The sequence below is a fragment of the Centrocercus urophasianus genome, unplaced genomic scaffold, assembly GCF_019232065.1.
Source record: "Centrocercus urophasianus isolate 14NV4802_14NV808 unplaced genomic scaffold, USGS_Curo_1.0 seq_12, whole genome shotgun sequence".
In the NCBI taxonomy this organism is placed as follows: Eukaryota; Metazoa; Chordata; class Aves; order Galliformes; family Phasianidae; genus Centrocercus; species Centrocercus urophasianus.
This window is the reverse complement of record NW_024884364.1, coordinates 44,878,955-44,903,685: the sequence shown is the minus strand read 5'-3', so window position 1 is coordinate 44,903,685 and position 24,731 is coordinate 44,878,955. Positions and strand designations below refer to the sequence as shown.

General features: G+C 42.2%; 1 protein-coding gene across 1 annotated transcript; it reads left to right on the top strand.

The window, feature by feature from the left end:
- Positions 1-673: 673 nt before the first annotated feature.
- Positions 674-24,731, top strand: GRPR (gastrin releasing peptide receptor). The gene is made up of 3 exons (XM_042810427.1): positions 674-1,710; positions 19,342-19,693; positions 23,703-24,731. Exons 1-3 carry the CDS (start codon positions 1,292-1,294, stop codon positions 24,093-24,095), a joined length of 1,164 nt encoding a protein of 387 aa, XP_042666361.1. The 5' UTR covers positions 674-1,291; the 3' UTR covers positions 24,096-24,731.

Here is a 24,731-nt window from a genome sequence, read left to right as displayed (position 1 = left end):
TATATAACCATAAATCGCCTATCTGTTATCTAGCAGTAAGGCATCAGTGCTGGTTATATCTTAATTAAGCTCTAAGAAAGCATTTTCAGACTGTTACAACTTAGTAAGTTTCTCTCTGCTGTGTTACCAAAGTTGTGTGTATGGTGGGTATCCCATAAATAGTGATGACTGCACCGAATGGTAAACTTTGTCCTTTGCTATCGTTGTCTCCAAATTAAAACATAAACTAAAAGCGCTCAGAGTTCAGGCTTGCTTGGCTAACTGCAGGTGCACAGTGCTAATACTCATTTGCTTCTCTTAACTATATTGCTGATTTTATCTTAATTGGCTTCATTCAGCTCATTTGCCCTGGGGGATGAATTTGGCTCCTTATCATTACGCTCCTTCACTGGAACAATGAATACCAGAGTGCAAACAAAGTGCGACCTCACTTAAGAGGGCAGAATTGCTTTTCTGATCACACCATCCACTGCACGGAATAAACGAAGCTTTGCTTGAGGCTGTGACTTTCGTCTCACGAGGTGTCAGAGAGCAGGGTTGTGGGTTTTTTGTGTTTTTTGGTTTTTTTTTTTTCATTGAAAGAGTTAACGGAGGTTTTCTCTCCCCGTATTACTCCTGCCAGGCAGTGATGGGATCGTCCAGTAGGTGGCCGGCATTCCCCGGCTCTGCTCCCGCGGAATGAGTGCGCTCGTGTCAGCCAGCCCGCTCTCATCATGGGAAGCCGGGGAGGAATTGACGTCCGGAAGATCCTGCCTATAAGATCGGAACCGTCGGAGGAGAGGTGCTTTTCCCTCACTTTAAATCCGGCTGTGGAGTGCAAGAACTGAGAGCTGCAAGAGTCGGGGAATGCAGCGTGACGGCTGCTACCAAAAGTTCTCGCTGGTTGTAATTCTCTTGTTTCAGACTCTGCTCTGCTCGGCAGAGCTGATGCTGGGAATTTAGCTAGCCTTCTTGCTGAAAATGCCTCCCACTTACTGGTCTTTGGATGTAATAACTGGCCTGCCAGAGCTGAGGAGCAGCTAACGGCGAGACAAGGCAATGAGGAAAAAGCAAGTTCCAGGATTCAGACTCTGCTAGAAGATGTTCTCCTTTCAGTTTACAGAAGCAGTACAGTTGAGCAATGTGTGGAGCCTTTTTCTTCTATTTATTTTTGATATGTGTCACAAGGTGATATGACTTTTAAACTCTTATGACTGTTTAAAGCAACCAAGAAGTGGGAAAATTAAAGGAAAAAAAAAATTTTTGAGGATTTTCAAAGAAAGTCGTCTTCCGAAAAGAGGAAAGCAGGGCAATGGCATCTGGGGAGTGCCTACTTCTGGACCTGGAAACTGATAACTTCATCCTCTACAACATCTCTGCCAACCAGAGCGCAAATCTCTCCGTCCTCAGCGACGAGTGGTTCTACCCAGCCTTCCTCTACGCCATCCCCACCATTTACGGGATCATCATTTTGATAGGCCTTATCGGTAACATCACTTTGATTAAGATCTTCTGTACTGTGAAATCCATGAGAAACGTCCCCAATTTGTTCATCTCTAGCTTGGCTCTGGGAGACCTGTTGCTGTTAGTGACCTGTGTGCCTGTGGATGCCAGCAGGTACCTTGCTGATGAGTGGCTGTTTGGCAGGATCGGATGTAAGCTCATCCCTTTCATACAGCTCACTTCTGTAGGGGTGTCGGTCTTCACTCTCACTGCTCTCTCAGCTGACAGGTAAGCTTTCTGCTGCAGCCTTGATTTTGTAAAATGCACAGTTATGAATGGATCTTTTCAGGTAGAATTGCTTATTAGAGGCATTTTTAACCTAGCATTGGACAAAGAGCAACTTCACTTAATTTCGAGTGCTTATGAGCACAAAACTTGAGGAGTTTTGTGAATGCAGGTAGCTTTTTCTAGGTTAAACTAAATGTTTGTGCAGTTTAGCAAATAGACCAACTTAATTAAAAGAACAAGAGTGAGTCAAGCCCAGGGAGAGAAAGCAGCGATTCATGAAGCTGAACTGAAAGATAACGCTGTTCAAAAAAAGATAATTGATGCATATTTCATGAAGTGTAAAGGCAATGCAGCAGCAATTTGAAGTGTAGTTAGAGTTAATTCTTTCTACTGTCTTACTTCGTTACGGCTAATCAACATGAGGCCACATTTCATGAAATATGTTCAAAGTATTCAAGCGAAGATGCCTGAAGTCAGGCATCTCAGTTTGCTGCAGTCAGTATATTTCTCTCTATTAAATGTTTTACTGCTTAGTCAATTATAATTGGTCTACTTTGGAAACTTTGTCTTCCAATAAAGTTTGGTGAAAATAACATGCAATAACTATGCTGCTTTAGATCGTATGAAAAAAGTTCCATTTCTGCAGGTGGTACACTTTTAATAATCCATCTCTGTTTTGGATTTCTGTGAGGATCTGTAAAATTATCTCAGAGCATTCAGATTTAAATTCAAAAGACTTTGAATCTGAATATTGTTTTGAAGCATTAAGCCTTGCTTTCCAAAAAGAATGTAGGTACTTACAGGACTGTTGTCTGTTATAGGAACTCCTGTGCCCATCGGAGAGGCCAGGACATCTTATTCCTAGTACTGGTAATTCAGAAGAGACTGTGGAACACATAGGTTAAACTTAGGAAATCTCACAGAGGTAGTAATATTACTGGTGAGAAAGAGATCCTTATAATTTTGTTCTGCTCAAAAAGTCCTGAGGACAGTTTCTGAGTCACAAAGAAGTGGAAATAGCCTTGTGTTAAGCAGTGCCTTGCATGCTGTGCTGTGTCTCTCAGCCTTTTATTTTAAAATAACAGGCACTTTATGCTCAGTTTTCAGGGTAGTTTCAGTATAAACTGTATGGGGTTTCAGAAAACAGATCACCGTGTTTCAGACACACAGAACAGCCAATATGCTTTCTAGCCACAGCAGCTCAACTCCTCCATGATAATGTATAGAAATCATACTGTCTGCCCCAGTAGCAGATGGCAAACATGGCAATGTGCAGATAGAAGTCTTCAGAACATTTATTGTGAAAGTGTTGGCAAAATGGGAAAACTGCACAATCTCTCAAGAATCACCTGCACTTTGTGACAGCTGGAACCTCACTGTTCTAAAGAAAATTGTAGGAAAACAATAAGTGTTTCTCCAAGAAACTCATCTTTCCAAAGCAGTGTCCTTTAAGTTGTTCTAAAAAGCGTTTGGAAAAGAGAGATGTGTCATAAAGGCGATATATTAGAGAGATTTGTTGCTGATTGTGCCCTGCATAATGTAAATACTGCAAATGCTTTTACTGGGCAGCACATAAATGGTAGTTTTTTACCTGAAACAAATCAGCAACATAAGAAAGAGCAGCTGTGGAAATGTAGGTTTTGGTGACGTTAAATTCTCAACTTCAGCTTAATCTGAATAGTGTTAATTCTCATGCTGCACTGGGGATGGAAGAGGGAGGGGGAAGGGAAAGAAAAAGTTACAGCATTTTTCATGCCGCTGGGCCATAATGGAGATAGTCATGTGTAAAAGAAGACTTTGTGTTCTCATTTTCAACTGACCATTTTACTGTATTTGAATGCATTTGTTGTCCAGTTAGAAGGAGATAATAAAAATCCTACCTTTATTATGTCTATGAATCTTAACTGCTGCTCACTGAACCACAAATAGGTCTTATCTATGTTTACTGAAGCCTTTGTTTTGTTTTATTAACAGCAGTGCCAGAATAGTTCTCTTAAAGAATAATGTGGTCTATATTTTGTCAGCTCACATATCAATATTCTATTTTTATTTTCTGGAAACTCTCACCCTGAACTCTGAGACCCAATATTAATCATGTCAGAATCATTAAGAAAATAAAATGTACAGGGAAAACCTCCAAGATGTGAGTTGGCTGTGAGCAGCATGATGATGACTGCCTGGGTCTCTGGAGGGGCAATCAGCACTGGGGCCAAGAGATGCTGACCCTGGAGCCTGTAGCAGTTCCATAGCAGACCACATCCGGGGTAAGATGTGGCCTTGCAAGTGGGGTGCTAGCCAGCTCAGCCATACAGGGAAATGTCTGTAGAAGCTAACAGGTACAGTGGTGACATCAGAGTAGAAGAAGGAATCAGGAGTCCAGGATATGACACTGTTCAGACACAGCTCATTTCCCTTGGCTTCTTCCGTCTGAAGGAAGGAGCCCCTCCAGGGTAGTCAACAAGATGTCTCTGTTCCACAGAGAAAGATATCTCCAGAGACAAGTTGAATCACTGTGTTGTGATCTCTCCCTCTCTCCATGGGGATAGAGGAAGCCTTCCTGTTTAGTACGGATTAGATGCCTGTATGTGAGGAGGAGAGAGATTTGGCATCTCTGAAATCAGAAATGTGTAAAGAAAAGCACTGGAATGTGATGCAAGTGTTCCCAAAGCGTTCACCTGTTCCCAGATGACTACTGAAACACAGTTTGAAAATCAATGGGTAAATGTGTTGAGCAAATACATGATGGGGGAGAGGAGTGAGATGAGTATGCTCAAACCATCTTGGTTGCTTTGGATCCCCTTCTGAAGTTGAGGGGCCTCGTTTTAGTACACTGTGCTCAGCCCACACCGTGGGTTGAAGGATGTACCTTCCTGAGGTAGACTTTCGCTCTTTCCATCTCCAGTTCATCATGCATTAAGTAGGGTCAATTACACCAAATCTATCATCTCTTGATGACTGTAGAGGCTGAGTTCAGTGTCAGCCTCCATCACAGAGTACCCACAGCAGCTCAGTGGTTTGACCAGCCACGACCCAGAGGTTACGCAGAGGATTGGTTGCTCGTTTGCAAACCTTTCTCAATGAAAACTCTAGCTGCATTTACAAGAGCTGTGGGAGCTGACTGCAGGACTTTTCCTTTGAGCCTGACAAATTCACCAAGCAGCCAGGGTAGGGTTAAGTCCTGTGATGTCCTTACAGTCGCCCTCCAGGAGCGATAAGGCAACAGGGCTAAGCAACAAAGCAAGGAAACAAATAGTTATGCTTGTGTATGCAGGTCTATGTGCTTTACAAGGGCTCCAGATGATGCTGACAGGGGAATTACATCTGTCTGAGCAGCTCTTCTGCTCTGTCAGGACAGCAGATTTCTTTAGCTGCTCTTCATTCCTGCAAAGAGGGAGCATGAGTTGGCTTCCTGCCCTACTCCTGTGTTAAGGGAGGTACAGAGGTGCACAAGCAGTCACACCTGGGCTGCAAGCCCATGCAGGAAAGCTGGCTCAGCAAGTGGCAGGAAATTAAGGAAAATCTTTGCACAGTAAGAGGAAAAGCAGCCCATTTAATTACCCTTGTCATGGGAGATGTCTCTATTTAATTGACTGTTTCTCACATCACTGACAAAGTTTAGGCATTTGCATTTAAATTACCCAAGCTGTCAGGCACCAATCATACTTGCCCACTGTTTCACTGAGATAGTAAAAAAAAATCGAAACACCACAGTGTTCACGCAGTGAAGCCTTCCTGAAGTAATGCTGTTTTTACAAGCACACAGCAGCGTGTGTAAAGCATAATTGGAGTTTTCAAGTGGAATCTTTAGTTTAAGCACGTCAGATTATCCAGATTTTACTGCTGGAAAACTGCAGGAATGCCTGCTGCCTGAAGCTGCTGCCAGCCAGTCAGAGGAGAGAGTGGCATTTAGCATGGGGAGACACGTGGGATGGCATCACAAACTGACATCAGGTGGCATACCTTGCAGAGACAAGTTGCAGGCAGCAGGAGTTGCAATAGAGAGGGAGCTCCAAGAAATGGAATGAGGACATTAATAACAATGAGGACATTAATAATGATAACGACTTTTCAAAATGTTGCCCTCACTGCTGGGATGCAGGGATGGATGCAGGGTTGCAGTGGTGCTTCCCACTGCCCTGGTTCCCTGGGAGTAGATCACAGCTGAAACCACCTGATGTTACTCTGAACACATACATCAGTTTGTTTATGTAAGAAATAAAAACCCACACAACCCCTTTCTTCAAAAAAATAATGATGGTGGAAGGAAAGAAACAGGTCCAGGGTTTCTAGAAAGATGTTTCTGAATATACAAAAACTTTGCTTGTGGACTCATCCTTTTTCTGCTTTGGATGTCTCCAGCTCCCACCTTTAATAATTTGTACAATTCCAGTGAACGAGTAGTGTCTATATGTAAGGCCATTTGTTCTGTTTATATCTCCACAAAAGGGAGATTAGGTGTGCTATCTGAGAATAAAGCTATGGAAAGCCAAACTGATTTCATGTTGTTGATAGAATGAGAGGTAAAGGCCTTAAATTGCAGCAGGGGAAATTCAGATTCAATATTAGGAAACATCTATTCTCAGAAAGAGTGGTGAGGCAGTGGCACAGGCTGCCCAGGGAGGTGGTGGAGTCGCCATCCCTGGAGGTGTTCAAGAAATGTTTAGGTGTGGCACAGAGGTACATGGTAGCGAGCATTATGTGATGGGTTGGTTGTTGGACTACATAGTCTTTTCAATTCTAATGATTCCATGACTCTATTTTGGGGCAATTTACTTGTGTTGCAGTTTATTGTGCGGCCTCAGGATGGTTTTAAAATTGTGACTGAGAAATGACCAAGACAACCCTCAGTGTGCTCAGTGCAAATAAGGAGAATGATACCCCTGTATGCATATTTTGGATCCACTGACATAATCTTACCCAGAACATCAGTCCTTCCATACCAGAGGGGAAATCCTGAGGGGCTTAGGGTGCCATCCCCAAGACTTCCTTCTCAGTGAAGCACTGGGAGGCACCACTGGATCCATGCTGCTGTTATGGTGGCCCTGCCACTGCTCTTCCTGTGCTAATGGCAGAAAGTATGTTCAGAGATACATGCTTTGTTCAGATGTGGAGTCCTCAGTACAGGAGAGACACAGACCTGTTGGAATGCGTCCAGAGGAGGGCCACAAAAATGATCCAAGTGATGGAAAACCTACAAGGACAGGCTGAGTGAGTTGGGGCTGTACAACCTGGAGAAGAGAAGGCTCTTGGGTGACCTGATAGTGGCTTTTCAGTATCTAAAGGGGAACTACAGGAAAGAAGGAAACAGGCACTTTATCAGGGTCTGTGGTAATACAACAAGGAGAAATTATTTCTAGCTTAAAGAAGGTAGATATAGGCTGGATGTAAGGAAATGGTCTTTTTTAGTGAGAGTGGTGAGGCACTGGAACAGGTTACCCATAGATGTGGTGGTTGCCCTGTCCCTGAAGACTTTCAAGACGAGGCTGGATCAGGCCCTGGGCATCCTGATGTAGCTGTGGTATCCCTGTTCATTGCAGGGGAATTGGACTGCATGGCCTTTAAAGGTCCTATCCAACTCTAAGGATTCTATGATTCTATCTCTTTCAGCCAATGCACAAAGTCTTAGATCCTGTGTTGCTGGCCACTATGTCAATACAATATAAACACTGTCAACACCCTTGTTTTTAGCTCTCATTTCCTAAGCTCCTGCATCCATCTGTACCAAGAGAAACAGATCAACAGCACAAACTTTCTGAGTATTTTGATTAGCCAGAGCAGATGGCTAAAACACAATATATGCAATTCTATAACCAGGAATTAGAGCTCCTGTTCATATCAGTGAACTGGCACACAAATCCGAGGCTAGAGTCAGTAATAATGTGTTGGAGAGTGTCAATATTTAAGCAGTCAAGAGGAAGAAAATTTGGATTGCCTATAGTTTACATTTCAGTAAAATCTGAAATCCCCAATCAGTTGTCATGGTCCCACAACACGAGGTGCTGTACACACCGTTAGCAAGGAGAGCAACTCGACATGGAGAATGTGCCATCAGCTTTCCCATCAGCATAGGCATTTGTACTTGGTGTTCAGATGTGAACAACAGCCTGGCCAAAAAGAGCAGAAGCTGGAAAAGCTGGCTTGTGTAGCAAAGTGAAACATCCTACAGCTGCTTTGCTTGCAGACAGCCTCTGCAATAACCTGTTTTTATTTTGAGGAACGTCTTGAGAGAGAGCCCACATCCCCCATGGATTGCCTCTCACCAGCTCCACACCCACATGCCTAGTTCACTCACATCATGTGGGTCACCAGGGGTTGTGAGGTCCTGTCCAAGCTTCTCTCTGCAACTGGCTCTTTGCTTTGCTCTTGTGTCATCTGATCAGTTCAAACAGGGAATTTCAGAGTTCTGAAACCAACCTGTGCCTTGGGCAGAAATGCAGGTGGTGCCTAGACCCCTGCAGCAGTGGGGCACCAAGAGGCATCCAGTGCTACCATATTTGTGTATATATTTGCTGGAGAGAAAGGCAGAAAAGCTGGCGTTACTCGCAGAAAATTACCTTGTCAACCCCAGGCAAGGGATCAATTTAACCAGAATGCAGAAATGTGCCAAGCATAAAAGTGAAAAGCACTGCCAGATCTCTGTCCATCCTGTCCTTGCTTGTCCTCTGCCTATAGACTATGCAGCTCTGAAGGAAGGCAGGACAGAAGACAGCACCATGGCATCCTGAGAGCCCAAACTGTTTCTTTGTACCTCCAAACAGTTCTGAAGCATGAGATTTAGTCATGGCTGTTCAAATGATACAGAAGAGCCAGAGAGGCAGAAACTGGGCCAGCACTGATAGCTCCAGCCAACCAGTTCAGCTGGTCTTCTCACCAGCACAGAGGCTTCTGCACATATAATGGAATTTGGATTAAAACAGATCATCTCAGTGACACTGCAGAACTTTCTAATTATTCTAACAAAAAGTGCCTTTTCCCTGTCATTGCTCTTCAATATTGTTATTCTCATTGCTTAGAAATTGTCATATTTCAAATATAAATTTGTCTGACCTCTCACTATTGTGCCTTTCTCAGTAGAATGGAAATATCCCTTGTTCCTGCTTATTTTTTCACATGAAAATACCTTCATGTGGTGATCAAGGCTTCTTGAGAAACATCATCCAGCTAGACTAATTTAAAGCTGTGTTCTCTAATCTCATCTCCTTTTCAGAGAGACTGTTCAAAATGCTTCCTGGTGTTTGACATAGAATCATAGAATTATAGAATCATAGAATGCTAAATCACTGAACCATTAAATCATAGAATGGTTTGGATTAGAAGGGACCTTAAAGCCCTGGTGGGCTGCCCTCCACCAGCTCAGGCTGCCCAAGGCCCCATCCAACCTGGCCTTGAATGCTTCCAGGGATAGGGCATCCATAGCCTTCTTAAAAGCATATAGTAACACAGACAGACCATTCAGCATGGTCCTACATGCTGTGAGGTGCTGGAGGTACCAAAGGCACTATCACTTCCATGATGCTATTAACAACCTAATTTACAACAACAATCAAAAATAGTAGTGGACCATTTAGCCCTACCATGGCTAAGCGTTCATAAAAAGTTCATAAAAGCTAATAAGGAGGTGATGGTCTCCTAGACATTTGTTATTGCCAAGGCTGCAGAAAGGGCAGAAGCATTAGATAAGCATAGCTCACTGCTTTTTACTCTCTAGTTCATGTGCTGATTGCACTAAAGCCTTGACACCATGAGAATGGTGTGGGACACTTCATTTTGTCAGGTGAAAAAGAAGCATTCCAAAGTCTTGGTCCTCTCTTCCCTTAAAAGATTCTCTTTTTTTTTTTTTTTTTTTTTTTTTTTTTTTTTTTTTTTTTTTTTTTTCCCTGCTGTTTGTTGTTGGGTTTTTGGTTTTTTTGGTTTTTTTTTTGTTTTTTTTTCCCCATAATCTGTTCACTTGAGTGTTTTACATACTATTTTGCACTTGTAGGAGTTAAAATGGCTTCTGTTAGACTGTGGCTGTTTATCCCAATGACTCTGAAATATTTCTTTTACAGTCTGGTTAACAACTGTGCCATCTGCAGACCTTCCCAGAAGAGGTTTTATAGTGTGCCCAGGGCACCTGATAAACATAATAAATAGCACTGCAGCTAGAGCACCTTCTCAGAACCCAGACTAGAAATGGTTCCACTCACTGTTACCTTCCTACTGGCATATTTGGTGACCCACTGAGGTGACCCTTGTGCTGTAGGTCCCCACCAGCTGCAGCTCCCCTGTCTCCAACCTATACATCCGTTTTAAATCTTGCATGAGAGGGTGGCAGAGATTGTAAAGGCATGTGAGAGGGGACACAGTATAAACCAGTGCTTCAATTCTTGGAAATTTCTCCAGTTTTTCAAGATTTGCAAAAAATTTTATCACCAGTTGTTCTCTGGCTCTTTCCTTCATTACTCCTAGGTGAAAATTATTCAGGCCTGCTAGTGTGAAAATGTTTTATGCTGGCAGATGTTGGCTCACATCTTCTTTAATACAGCTGGTGACTTTTCTGCTACAACTGTAGCTCTGCACACATGCTGCAAACACCTCCTCCACATTTGGTCTTAAATACCTAGCAATTTCCTCTCACCCTGTCTCCATCAGTGTTCATATCTTCACCATTTAATGATTTTCTTTTGTTCCTGGTGTATTTAAAAATGTGCATTTGTCTGTCACACAGTGACCTTTGATATTTTGTTGGCTCCTCCAGCTTTCCTTATCAGACACCGACATTTTTAAACTCCAATATTTGCTGTCATTTACTTTTGCTTTTTTTCCCATCTGCTCTATATTGATTTTTTTTTAATTACTTCTTTGAGGTTTTAGTGCAACTCCTCATTTTCTGTCACTCAGAGCAGTTTTTTGCCCTTAACAGTTTTCTCAGGGCAAGGTGGGAATGATAAGGAAGGCTGGGGTCAGCTACTGATGTATCATTAGTATCATCCACTTTACTTTTTCATTTCCAGTTTGTTGTACTGACAACTACTTTTACAGGCAGGAAGCCTGCTACTCCTTTTTTTTTTTTTTTTTTTTTTTTTTTAAATGTACTTTTTCCACAAGACAAAGATAAGCACAGCATGGCTGCTATAGGATCAGAAACTGCTAATTTGTATAGGTCAGTTATGCAGTCTGCTTTCTTGGTCAGAACAAAGTGCAATATTGATTCATTGCACCTCACAAGCAGGACTTTTGGAGCTGAGAAACTGCCATTTTTTAGAAACTCTAATAGAATTCTGTAGCAGGAACAGAGATATCCAGCAATTACCCCATATATATACACACTTTTTTTTTTAAGAGGCTATACTTCAAGTTACCTTTTGTGCTTCAGGGAGAAATAAGACTGATCGTCTCAGCCCTCCTTCAAACGGCACATCTCACATACAATTGCACGCATGTAGGCTGGTGCCACTGAAATGTTTGACTTGGAACCAAGGTTTTATTTGGAGGTTTGACTGAGAATCACCTGCAGGGAAAATATATCCTACATGCAAAGGGATCTTTCTAAGAAGGACAGCATTGCCCAGGGACACTCACTGTTTTCTTCAGTGATCTTTACATCCATTTTTTCTTTTTCCGTACGTATAGTTAATTTTTGAAATACTTTGTGCTCTAGACTGTCATGATTAAGAATAACACAGTCATTATTAAACGGTTAGTATGTAAGTTTTCTTACTTGCAAGGTGTAGTCCAATTTAAAGTTCTGCAAAATACTTCATCCTAATGGAGACCTCATACCTGGATTGAAATTCCCATCCATTCAGATTTCAGACTGATGTAGGAGTGTACAGGTATATGGATTAAAATTTGAACACACACTTAAAAAGTAAGAACTACACCACTTTCATCACTGCATCTGGTTTCTTTCCATTTCAAATGTAGTTAATGGGAAGAGAAAGGAAACGGACTGTACCTGCTAATGCATGTAAGTCCATCAGAGATGTCTTTGTGCCTGTGTGCAATTTACTTAAGCTTTTAATAACAAGTGTTCACTCAGCAGTCATCCATAATAATGATAAATTTAGTAAGTATACAGAAAGCAGATAGACCTGAAATAGATTGCCAGAATGTGCTGATGGGTTCTACAGTCCAGAAACTTTGTGGATTTCTACAATTATTTCTCTTCAGAGCTATAAATATTCACAGTATTCATGGTGGAAACAATAAGAAAGTCTGGGACATTACATTTCTCATAAACTTCTTCTAATATTTATTAAGACTTCTTTGTGGTTTTCAAAATCAAACTTTTCTCTCAGCAAGGCTCCATATATTTCATTTGTGCAGCCTTTGCATAGCATCAACTTTTTCTCTTTAGCTTGAGTCTTTTTTACATGGTAATTGAGCCAGTCCTGCATATTATGTGAACAAATCAATAATGTAATACTAGCAGAACATAATTACAGATTTTCAATAAGGTTTTCATTCAGTCTGTTTGTAGGCCAAGACCAGATCAAGGCGCACATGGTAAGCTTAAAAATAGGAACAGATGAACTATGAACTGTACAAAATTTCTCCCTCTTTCATTTAGAAGTGGGAACAGAAAAAATCTGGGGATGTGCTGACCAAGAGGCAGGTCTTCTGTCTCCCATCATTACGATAGGAATTGGTTGCAATTTCAGGAGCTCATTTTGTAGAGCTGGGAAGAACTCAAAGTTTTTACTTCAGAGCAATTTACATGACTGTTTTTCTAAGGCTTCAGTCCTTTCAGTCCATTCCAACTAATCCTTGCTTTTTAGTGAAGTTTTAGGTTCACATTTGCCCAGCTTCTCAAATTGAGCTTATTTTAAACAGATCCAAAAGTTAATAAGTGGCTTTCTCCTTCAGAGAAAAACCTGGAAGTGGATCTGAAATACAGCTAATCTTTCTGTCAGCCTGCTACAGTCTATGCAGTGTGGTTGGCAATGAAGCAGAAGTGGGCCAGGCTTTTGAAAGCTCATTGGAACAATTTTCAGTGCATTTCTTTCCTAAATTGTGATGAAAATTTAGGAGTAGGAGCCAAGAGCTCCTAGTAGGTGATGCTATTTACAGAAAAAGTTCCTTGATTCTAAAGTACTCTTGCTAACCTGTTTTTGAGGGACACTGTCCCATATCCTATTAAGAAGGATATGGAGGATTATTTTCTCTTTATATATTTCTTGCAAGAGTATTTGCAGAGTCACAAGGTCCTGCTACATGCAGTATGACTTCGTATTTGCCTTGGAAGGGATGTCACCAGGAACACCTCCTGCAGTTACTCACTTGTATGAAGAGCTGCCTGTGTTGCCATGAGGGAGGAAGATTTTTTCCCCACTACCACTGTCAGCAACTGCAGTCCCATGCTACATTTAAAAATGCCTCAGAAAGTGACATCTCCAAGCTTAAAAAAAGCTGCTTTCTTTGCATCTCATACTTTCCAGGTGTACAGTGAGGGATGTTATACGGAACATTCATATTAGTTTTAATTGCTCAAAGGGAAGGGGGAAAACATTTAAACAAAGCAATCATAGAAGAGGAAAGGAAGCTAATGCTGCAACAGCACCATCTTCTCCACATAGCATGAAGGCACCTCCCTAGAAAGAAAGTGAGACATAAGGAGTTCATTAATTTGAAATCCAAAGGAAGCCTCCCATTTTCCTTCTGTTATTTTGTTGTTTTAATTTTGTTTTTGTAGCTGTGGTAGCAGGCAGCAAGTAAATTCATAGAATCATAGAATCACTGATTATTGTGAGTTGGAAGAGACCCACAAGGATCATCAAGTCCAACTCCTGGCTTCACACAGGACCATCAGAAATTCAAACCATATTTCTGAGAGTGTTGTCCAAACTTTTCTTGAACTGTTACTTGGGACCGTGCCCACTGCCCTGGGAGGTTGTTCTGCGCCCACCGCCCTCTGGTGCAGAACTTATTAACTGGTGAAGGTGGAAAGAAAAAACGTGAAGGTTGCACTGGAGGTGACATTTTGAGGATAAGATAGTTACTCCTCCAGTGGAAGAGAAAATGCAGTCTTTATATCTGCATGTTTAGGAATATACAGGCAACATGACTTTGAAGGCAAAGGCTATTCATACTTCAGCTGGTGTGCATTTTCTTGTCTTAGCTGTGGAGCACAGAGATGGCTAGCACACTTTGTGCCAGCAGAGAAGCTGCATCTAGGAAACCTTAGCATCTCTTTGGACCCTTACCTTTTTCATGATGAAACTAAAAAATTAAAATTTAATTTAAAATTGAAGTTGTGGCTTTGGGACTAACTGTACAGTATTAACCAATGTTTGCATAGTCCAAGTTTCGGAGTACATTGCATGGTGTTAACATCAGTAACATTATTACTAACACAACGATAATGACACTGTATTTCAGTTTCTGTGACTTATTAACCTCAATGGGAAAGGTACTTACCACTGAAAGACCTTGTGCAAGTGCCACATTTAGGTGGTTTATTGTCACTTCAGTAGTCTCAGCTGTGAGAAAAAAAGTGTTCAAGGAGCTCAGAAGAGATCCTGAAAGACATTATAAGATATTTTTCAGCATTGTATGGTGAGGCATGCACTGGCATAGTTTTAAATTCTAGCTGTTAAAGAAAATTCACAAAAGTTAAAAAGTGGATTGTTGGGATTAGATTAAGAAGTGATCATGCGTTATATGTCATTGAATTCTTGCAATAAATATGCTGTACCAGAACAGCTTTCACTTTCAAAGTACTATTGGTCCAAAGCTCTGTCAGTCCCGTATGGTAGAGATACCATTTTGCAGTAAGGAGTGATGGGTTTACACAAGCCCTTTCCATTACTTGGGTCACTGCACTGAAGCAACCCTCTGATCAGGCTTCTCCTGGAGACCTGAAGGCAGACCTGGAGAAGAGGGACAGCACTGGAGCCATCCAGCAGTTGAGAGGGTTACACGTCAGGGTGAGTTCTCACAGCACCTCGTAGACTGCTAACGATCTGCTGTAGTCTTACAAATTGGTGCTTATACTAGCTAAAACTCTGACCTACTATATAGGCTATCCTATGATTGTATTAATTGCATTTCAGAAAACCTCATGCATGATTTCTTAGTGCGGGCTGAAGCTGAAACCATGAGACACAGGGACATGCTTGCAACCATCCTGAGCAGAAGGTCATTGGTACCTCCTGTGCCAGGCAGGCTGCTAGTTAGCAAGCACAGTAGGAAGAGATAAGTTCAAAGACTGAGCAGTTGTAAAGGTCAGCATCTCTTTCTTACTTCCTATGAGATCAGCAGCTCAGTCATTTTCACCTGGGCTTTTTGACAGCTGGAGAGATTGGAGTTGACACAGATTCTTAACTGCCATCTTTTATTCAACTGAATCATCAGAAGGTATGCTTTTCCTTTTAAGTTTTGGTCTTTGTAGCAAGGCATGAGTCATACTTTTGGATTTTGGTGGCGGAGAAGAATTATTTAAATATATAGGGGAATTTAATGTGTAGGGGAATGACTTTGCTGGAAAAGAGTAGTATCATATCATTCAGAAGCTCAATGTGAGAGCAAGCAGAGGTGATGAATACACAGCCACGAGTAGAGTTACTGCAGACAAACTGAGATTTTGATTAGATTATTCAAGTACTGTATTTTAAATATGGGAACGTCAAATATCTCAAACTTACTCCTAGGTTTAGCCATCTAAAATAGGTGATGAAACTTGTTATCTTACTGCTTGGTCTCTGCTTATGGAAAGCAGAGAAAGGGCAACTCCAGAGGACTTACCACCCCATTCCTCTCAGGTACCTATTTCTGAACTGAAGAAATCATCTCCAGAGTTGCCTCTTTCTCTCCACTGACCATAGAGGAGGGCACCTAGGCTGATGCCCTGCACTTGACCAGCTGTAGTAGTTGAGATGTATGGTATCTCCATGGTCTAATGCAGACACAGAGAAATAGATTTGATTCATTCAGTTTCAGTCAGTCCTCAGCTCCTTACCCTCAGTCTGTTCCTTTCTTAGGAGACAAAATAGCATGTTGTAAGGAGTTAAAAAAAGAAAAGGATCTAGGGGTGTTAGTTGACAGCCAGCTGAATGCAAGCCAGCAATGTGTTCAGGTGGCCAAGAAAACCAGTGACATATTGGCTTGTAACACAAATAGTGCAGCCAGCAGGAGCAGGGAGATGATCATGCCACTGTACTCAGTACTGTTGAGGCCACACCTCAAGTACGGTGCTCAGTTTTGGGCCCTAAGAAAGACAAGAAAGACATGGAAGACCTGGAACGTGTCCAAAGAAGGACAACAAAACTGGTGAGGAGTAGGGAGTGGTTGAGGGATTGTTCAGTCTGAAGAAGGGGAGGTTCAGGGGAGAGACCTCATCAGTCTCTACAAACTGCCTGTAAGGAGGTTGTGGTGAGGTGGAGTCAGCCTCTTCTCCCAGGTAACAGCAATAGGCTGAGAAGGAATGGCCTCAGGTCGTGCCAAGGGAGGTTCAGGTTGGATATTAGGAAACGTTTCTTCTCCAAAAGAGTGATGAGGCAGTGGCACAGGCTGCCCAGGAAGGTGGTGGAGTCACCACCCCTGGAGGTGTTCAAGAAATGTTCAGATGTGGCAATGGGGGACATGGTTAGTGGGCATGGTGTGATGGGTTGGTGCTTCGACTAGATGATCTCAGTTGTCTTTTCCAATCTCGAATAGTCTACTACTCTATGAAAATACATTTGCTGGATGTGTAAATGGCACATATTAGCCTTTTCCTATATCTCAAACAGCAACCTATCTCAGAAAACTGGAAGTGTTCCAGAGATGATAAGTTCCTGAGAGCTGATCTGACTGTGCAAAGCAGGAAAATGGTGCTCAGTATTCTGACAGAGAACTTGGCCACCATCATGTCCAGACAGCACAAAACCCACTACCAGTGGTAGAGATGCAGTGTCTGCAGGACAGGAGAGAGCCCTGTTCTCAATTGCACAGGACTGGCCATTTAGCAGGAAAGGTAATAGCCACTAGGACTTTCTTTGAGCTTGGGATTTTTTGGTATTTGAGAATTTGGGCATGCAACTGATATGAAGCTGATAGGGGACAAAGAAAAGATTATCTCATTGAAAAAGAGAAATGGTGGTGGACAAAATTGTGGGAAGGTTCAGGATAATATCTGATATATGAGCTGAAAAGACAAAGTCTGAAAAATAGGTCTAGGTGCTGTTCAAGACCAGTCTACCTTGTTGCATTTCTTAAAGATTTGCAACTAGATTATAAAATTCAGTGTTGACTCTATCATTAAACTGTGTGGAAAAATAAGCTCACAAAGGATTTTCTGAGCCCCCCTCAGAAACCCACGAGGAGTAGCAGATTTTTCACTTCAGGAGCAACCAACACAGAAAGATCTTCCAGCATCCCTTCCAGCCCAAGGGGACTGACCTTCCTGCATGACTGCCCTGTGCTCTCAAACAGAGCAACCCTCTGCAGCCACTGTCCAGAACCAAAGCCGATGTGGAGAGGCAGAACTGATGAAACATAACTTGGGGGTGTGCCCATTGATCATCTGTAAGGCAGCTGGAAATGAAGACTCCCACCAGATCAATGCCAAGCAATTAAGCATTAATACTCAGATGAACACAATCACTGGAGGTTTCTGAATAAGTTAGCCCATCATAAAAAATGTAATGGGGATAGTCAACAAAATAATTTGATTCTATCTTCAAGCTCCTTAGGAAACATGCATCTGTGTTCCCACATCTGACAAACTACCCCTTCAAAACCTGTTTTTTCTTGCTTTGTTTTTCCTGTCTCATCTTTTTGTGCTTTTGACCTCATGATTTGCCTCTACAGAGAGCCCTTTGCAAGTAAAAAGTCTCTCGCATCTTCTTCTAAATTTGTCATAGCAGGCTTTATAAAACATACTAAATGCCTAATTATCAGTGCCAGCATTCTTAGCCATTTTTAATCACGTTCTTTCAAAATTATATTGTTTGGAAATGACATCTCCAATTAAAATGTACTAATAACTTGAAATGGATCAATTTTCTGTCTCCAATCTATTAATGTTAACAGAAATTTAACAGACTCTTTCTCTATATACTTCCATTCGTTCATGCTATTAGAAATTAATACTAGAAAATATTCTCTCAGCTGGCTATACAATATGCAAGAAAATCCCTGAAGTGATTACACTGACAAGCCATGTTGATGAGCATATAATAAACAGTTACAGAAATAGCTTTGAATTAAATAAATTTATGACTATATCGTAATTTGTTTTTATGTTTACGTTCTTTTGTGTTTATGTTCTTTAGACTTTACTGAAGACACTCAGCTAATGCTTCTGCCAATTTTCTGGTGAAGCAAACTGCAAACTGAGCTGGTTTGGCTGCATTTTTTTACTAATCTGCCTGCTCATCCATTCAATTACTGCAATATTTGCAAAACCGTATTTGTGTGTGTGCCATGGTTTTCTTCACCTGAGATTATGATATTGACCTGGAAGATTGTGCTTTTTATATGGCACCACTTAACCCCCATCCAGCTTCAATGTGCAAGTTAAAGAAGTGCTAAGCAAGCCTGGAAAAACTGTTTGTCTACTGTAGCTGTATAGCTAGAGTAAGGAGGAATTGGAGATATGAAGAAGAAGCAGTTAAACAGAAAACTAATGAGGAAAGTGTTTGCAGTCCGTTAAAGGAAAAATCATCTACATGAGGCACCTGTGGAACTGTATGGAGAAACATCTGCAGGTGACAAGATGTCCAGATAAAAGAGAAAAGGAAAGGGAAAGGGAGAGAGAGAAGGAGGGAGAGACAAGGAGAAAGGGGAAGGGAAGGATGATCAAGACCACTGCCTAACTACTTCATAGCTGAGCAAAATTTTAAGTATATTAACTAGGGCGTTGCACAGATGCCTCTTGAATGCTTACAGGCATGGGGCATCAACCAACTCTCTGGGAAGTCTGTGTGTGACCATCCACAATGCAAATGTAAATGCCAGTATGTATGTTCTTATGTGTGTTTTTATGTTTTTTACAGAAAAAAATATATAAGTATAAATGCATATGTAAATATATGTATATGATGTAAAATAGCAGGTATATTAAACAGGATTTTTCTTCTAACTAGAAGCTGAATACATGTTTGTTCTGTAAATAGGGCAATTACCCAATTAAATCAGTGCAGAACCTCATATTTGCTGCCTCTGTTACACACAGAAAGCTTAGCTTGAGAAAGCATCAGAGTTTGCTTCCAAACGGCCAACATACAGCTCAAAATGAAATGTGTGGCAAAGTCTACAAACCAAGTAACCCATCCAGTTTCCTCCAACAGAATCTGTCAGTGAGGTGTAAGCTGCTGTAACGCTTTTCAAGAGAAGTCTATGGTGGCATATCCTATCTTAACCCTATCTGGACTTATACTTATTAATGTTGTGCAGCACTGTGCTTTGTTGGGTAAATGACAAATTAAATGAACCCAGAACCAATACACATGAAAGTGAATGCACTCAGAACAGGTGACACTGCTTAAAAATGAGAAATGTTTTGAAAATGGCAAAATTTAAAATTACAACCATTTTCAGTCTTGAGTAATTTTTTTTCTGGAAAGTATCTGTTAAGTATGAGCAAAAATACAATGCCTTAGTTTTATAAATGGTCAGCATTGATGTCAGTAAATAATTTATCTTTTTTTCTTTTTTTTTTTTTTTTAGGTATAAAGCTATAGTAAGACCAATGGAGATCCAAGCATCCCATGCATTGATGAAAATTTGTGTGAGAGCTGCTGTAATCTGGATTGCATCCATGCTACTTGCCATTCCTGAAGCAGTGTTTTCAGATTTACACCCTTTCCATGACAAAGGGACTAATAAAACTTTCATCAGCTGTGCTCCTTACCCACATTCTGATGGGTTGCATCCCAAAATCCACTCAATGGCATCATTTCTGATCTTTTACATCATTCCTCTGTCTGTCATTTCAGTATATTATTATTTCATTGCTAAGAACTTGATCCGGAGTGCTTACAACATCCCTGTGGAAGGAAACGTGCACGTAAGGAAACAGGTAGAGACTACTTTCTTCAAAAGTCCACAATTCCCATGAACAAGTAAAGAGAGATACATAGGAAAGTTTGCACTAAAGCAAACTGCAGGTGCTGTGCTAATTTTAATAGATTATCATAAACTATGTCACAACAGTAATCTAATTTTCCTAAGTTCAGAGACTTTGGCAGGGCAGTTACCATGGCACAGCAGCGGATTCATGCCAATGTCTGGGAAGGTATTGACTAAGATGCAGGAGAAAGGATAAAGCTGGTGGTGGTGTTGTGAAATTGAAGCTGAGGGGTAACACAGTAGGAAACTTCTCAAAGTTTCTGTATAAAAAAGGACCTAGGAGAAAGAGTTGCTCCATTAAGTAGTTTCTCTTCATGTAGAGGGAAATTCTGGCTTTCCAATTCAGTCCTCAGGGCTGAAATGGGACACAGCAACATCATCTGCTGGTGTTATACTATGCTGGGGGAAAGTACAGGCTGGAGATGGACTGGGGAAGTGGAGGCTGGAGAATGGTGACAGATGGAGGGTCGTCAGGAGAGAGAACTGAGTAGGATGGTGAGATGCCAGAAAGAAGGGATGCCTTTTAGAGGGGCCTCAACAGACTTGAAAGGTGGGGCTGGGTGAACCTAATCAGGTTCAACACAGCAAAGTACAAGGTTTTGCACTTGGGCCAGAGGAATCCCAGGCATCCATGCAGACTGGAAGGAGCAGTCTTGAGAGCAGCCCTGTGGAGAAGGACCTGGGGGTCTTGATAGACAAAAAACTTCACATGCGCCAGCAGTGTGCTCTTGCAGCTCAGAAAGCAAATGGTGACCTGGGCTCCATCAGAAGAGGGATGGCCAGCAGGGTTACAGGAAGTTGATTGTCCTTCTCTACTCTGCTCTTGTGAGGCCCATCTGGAGTACTGTGTACAGGTCTGGAGCTCCAGTACAAGAAAGACAGAGAGCTGTTGGAGAGGGTCCAGAGGAGAGCCACAAAGATGATCAGGGGACTGGAGCACCTCCCTATGAAGACAGGCTGGGCTTGTTCAGCCTGGAGAAAAGAAGGCTGCAGAGTGACCTCATTGCAGCCTTTCAGTACCTAAAGGGAGCCTACAAACAGGAGAGGAATCAACTCTTTGAAAGGGTAGATAACAGCAGGACAAGGGTTTTAAGTTGAGGGAGGGAAGATTTAGGTTGGATGTCAGGGGGAAGTTCTTTACGGAGAGAATGGTGAGGTGCTGGAACAGGCTGCCCAGAGAGGTTGTGGATGCCCCATCCCTGGAGGTGTTCAATGCCAGGTTGGATGGGGCCCTGGGCAGCCTGGTCTAGTATGAAATGTGGAGGTTGGTGGCCCTGCATGTGGCAGGGGGGTTGGAGATTCATTGATCCTTGAGGTCCCTTCCAATTCTGTCCATTCTGTGATTCTGTGATTCTGTGATGTCCTAACAGTTGTGCTGAAGTTACACATCTTGTAGAGGGTGTGATTGCAGTCCAGGCTGAAATCTCAGGAGAAAAGGAGAGGTCCAACTTCTTTCCCTGAAACCTTTCATTTGTTATATTTCTCCTCCTTAAAATGCTTCTTTTTCTGTGGTCTCCACTGGAGATGATGTTGATCAGAAAGGCCATCCCACTTACTATATGCCCTCTAATGATCCAGAGTGGTCAATCTTCTAGTCCAGTAGGTGGTATCCTCAACTTTCATCTTGAGACTGATCCGATTTACCTGTGTGGGACATTTGCTCTGGACTGATGCAGACTCTTAGCCTTCCGTTTGTACCCTTGAAATCAAGATTACCTTTGTTATTGTCACCCAGGAGTATTTGTTTTATTTTTTTTTTAATTCCCCAAACTATCCCATTGCAGAGCTCACAGTCAGGGACTGCTGGGAGTTTCATGCTCTGGTTGAAAATGTGTTGCTGAAAATGTGTATACCCTACACAAAATGAGGTGACTTTGCTAGGATTTGGCCAACTTAAGTCCTGGCTTTCTACTGGAGATTGCTCACTCTTGCCTACTCCTTTTGTAAGCCTCTAGGGAGAAAAAAAGACATCTGCTATGGTAAATCCAAATCCCGCATGTGTAACTGAATGCTTCAGATCAATGCATAACCTGAAACAAATCTGAGCCTTGGGCTTGTCTAAGCAAGAAAGCAACAACAGGATAACTTGTTTCTGAACAACTTATTTGCCTTGACAGATCCCCTGCCTTTAACTGAGGGGTTCTTCAACCAAAACTGAACTGATATAAACCATTTTTCAGCTGAATGATTGTCCACGTAATTGCATCAGGCTGACATCTCCACCTCAGGATGACATGAAACAGTAATTTCATCTCCTGTAGCCTTCTGGTGTTGAGGTGAAACAAATGTGTTTTCTGCCCATGAGATGATGCGTGATCCCTGAAACCCTTTTCTCTTTGTCTTTTCTGAATGTGTATAAATCTTTCTTCCTTGGAGATCATTTTTCTGCTGATTTAATGACCGTTTTGATTAGTGCCAATAAAGCGAGTAGTAAAAGCAGCCCTTTCTCCCTTTAGTTTTGGGGGAAAGGTCCACAGAAAGCAAAAGGCCAGGCTATACTTTAGCACCACCAGTCCATCATTCCTGTCTTGCAGTGCACTCAGGAGCTATAGGTCTCCATCTGAAACAACTGGTATTGATTTCTTTATTGTGTTGCTTCCTTTCTTTATAGTGCAGATGTGGCCTCAATAGCCCTGTATCAAATTAAGGATACATTTAAAAGAATATATGGCTTAGCCATGCAGAGCCTCTTCGCAAAGGATTTAATTTTCAGCCCTCTCTTTGGAGACATTATCACCTGGTAAATGTCAGTCCTTCCCAAGCACAATGGTTAATTTTCAGTTGGTGCCATTAGAGGGGCACAAAATAAAGTCAGAATGGGCACTTCAGGTCTCTCCTGCCTACTCCCTGCTTGCAGCTGTCCTGATCAAAGACAGGCCTTTGTCAGCTGCTGTTTCTGATCTGCTTGTGCAGCTCAGAAGGTGAATGAGGATGGAGGGTGGCTGGGAGCCTGGCTTGGCACTGCTGCCTCACCAGGGCAGGAGCAAGCACAGAGGGGATGAGGTTGGGGAAAGTTTCAGGCCATTCAGGTTATGCTCAGGTACAAGGAGCAGGTGACAGCAAATCTCTGAAAGTGTCTGGGAAGAGGCACAGGAAATACCAGACGGGCAAGCGTTGTGATCCTTGAAAATGTAGTGATGTCGTATCTTCACATTTCTGGCTATCCTCTTCCAGCCAGGAGTGTAGTCCAACAAGTGTTTGTGAATAATGCTGTCCATCCTCTCCTTTTGTGTGACCTTTCTCATAACTCTCATGTTTGTCAGGAGGAAAGATATGTTTTTCAGTGGTGTTATCTTAGCATGCAGCATTGGTGGACAAAAGATCAGGTACAGTTTACCTCAGCTACCCTCAGCTGAGCAGTAACTTTGAGTTGAGTCCAAGCCTGCATGTGTAGGAAAACACAAATGTGACTTGTTTGTGTGAAGGTTATACTGCATGTTGGCTGAATCATGAAAGCACCTTCCCCTTGAGTAAATCCAGTTATGTTAAGAGAGGTGGACATACACCTTCTCACCACCTACATCCACCTTCTCCTTTTGGCCCCAGCTCTTCCAACTGAAGGGTCTATATTGCTGCTGCCTCAGTGTTATCTCAGTGCAGTGTCCTCTATTAACATCTCCAGCTCCTTCGGCCTCTGAACGCCGCACTTGGTCTTCAAAGGCTGTGAGCTGCTGGCAGCATATTTGTGTATGTATCCCACATGACCCTAAGGGAGAAAGTCCTGCCTCTGTGCTCTGTGAAATATCCCAGTCCCCTACTCTGTTAATAACAATATTTATAACACTAATAACACTAATAATGCTTTTTAATATATAATGCTTACATCAAATTATATATATATTGTATATGAGTAACTAGTGCAGGTTTCATTTGCTAACCCCTGAAGTGCAGCACTGGGGAAAAACAGCTACTTGCCCAATCTAGGGACTACTAACTTGCATCTCTCTTTCTTTTTCCAGATTGAATCTCGTAAACGCCTGGCCAGGACGGTGCTGGTCTTTGTGTGCCTCTTTGCCTTCTGCTGGCTTCCCACTCATATCATCTATTTATATCGGTCCTATCACTACTCAGAGGTGGACACCTCAGTGCTGCATTTTGTTGCCAGCATCTGTGCTCGGATTCTGGCATTCACTAACTCTTGCGTCAACCCATTTGCACTCTACTTGCTCAGCAAGAGCTTTCGGAAACAGTTCAACAACCAGCTATTCTGCTGCAGAGCTCGCCTCCTCATCCGCTCCCAGAGCATGGCCAGGAGCACCACACGAATGACCTCCCTAAAGAGCACCAACCACTCTTTGGCCACCTTCAGCCTTATCAATGGCAACCACGTCTGCCATGAAGGCTATGTCTGAAACACATAGTCAGGGACAGCTGCATGGCATGCCTAGTGCAGCTGCTTAGTTCTGCTCTGTGGGGATAATGAGTAGTGCTAATATCCATGTGTGCATGCAGACGTGTGTACAAGGAAGTCTGATGCACTCAAAGAACTCAGGGGAGCTGGAAGCATCCCACATCTCATCCTGGGCTGCAGCATGACTGGAGCAGCAAGTCATTAGCACCTGCCCGCAAGAGTTTTTTGGATGGGCTGTGTGGCTTCAAGACCTGATGCTTCTAACAGGAGTGAAGTGAGGGTCTCAAGATCAAATCTAGTTTGCCTCCGATGGTTCTTCAGCTCCTTCTGCTCAACACCAAACTTAGACATATTTACAGCAGTGACAAAGACCATACCAGTCCATAAAATTCATCAGAACAGCAGTTGCATCCAGCAGTTCTTGGCAGGACATTTTTTGACACCAAAATAAATCTTTTTAACTAAGGTAAACACTTTTACAAAGGAGTTCATTGTAGGTCATTTACAGACTTTTCAAGTATTTATTAATGTTAGGAGTACAGTATTAATTAATGGTGTGAAAGATATCAAGAGTTTACTGGGGTATGTTGGTAGCCCCATCTGAAATGAGCATTGTCTTGCGCCACGTCAATGTGAA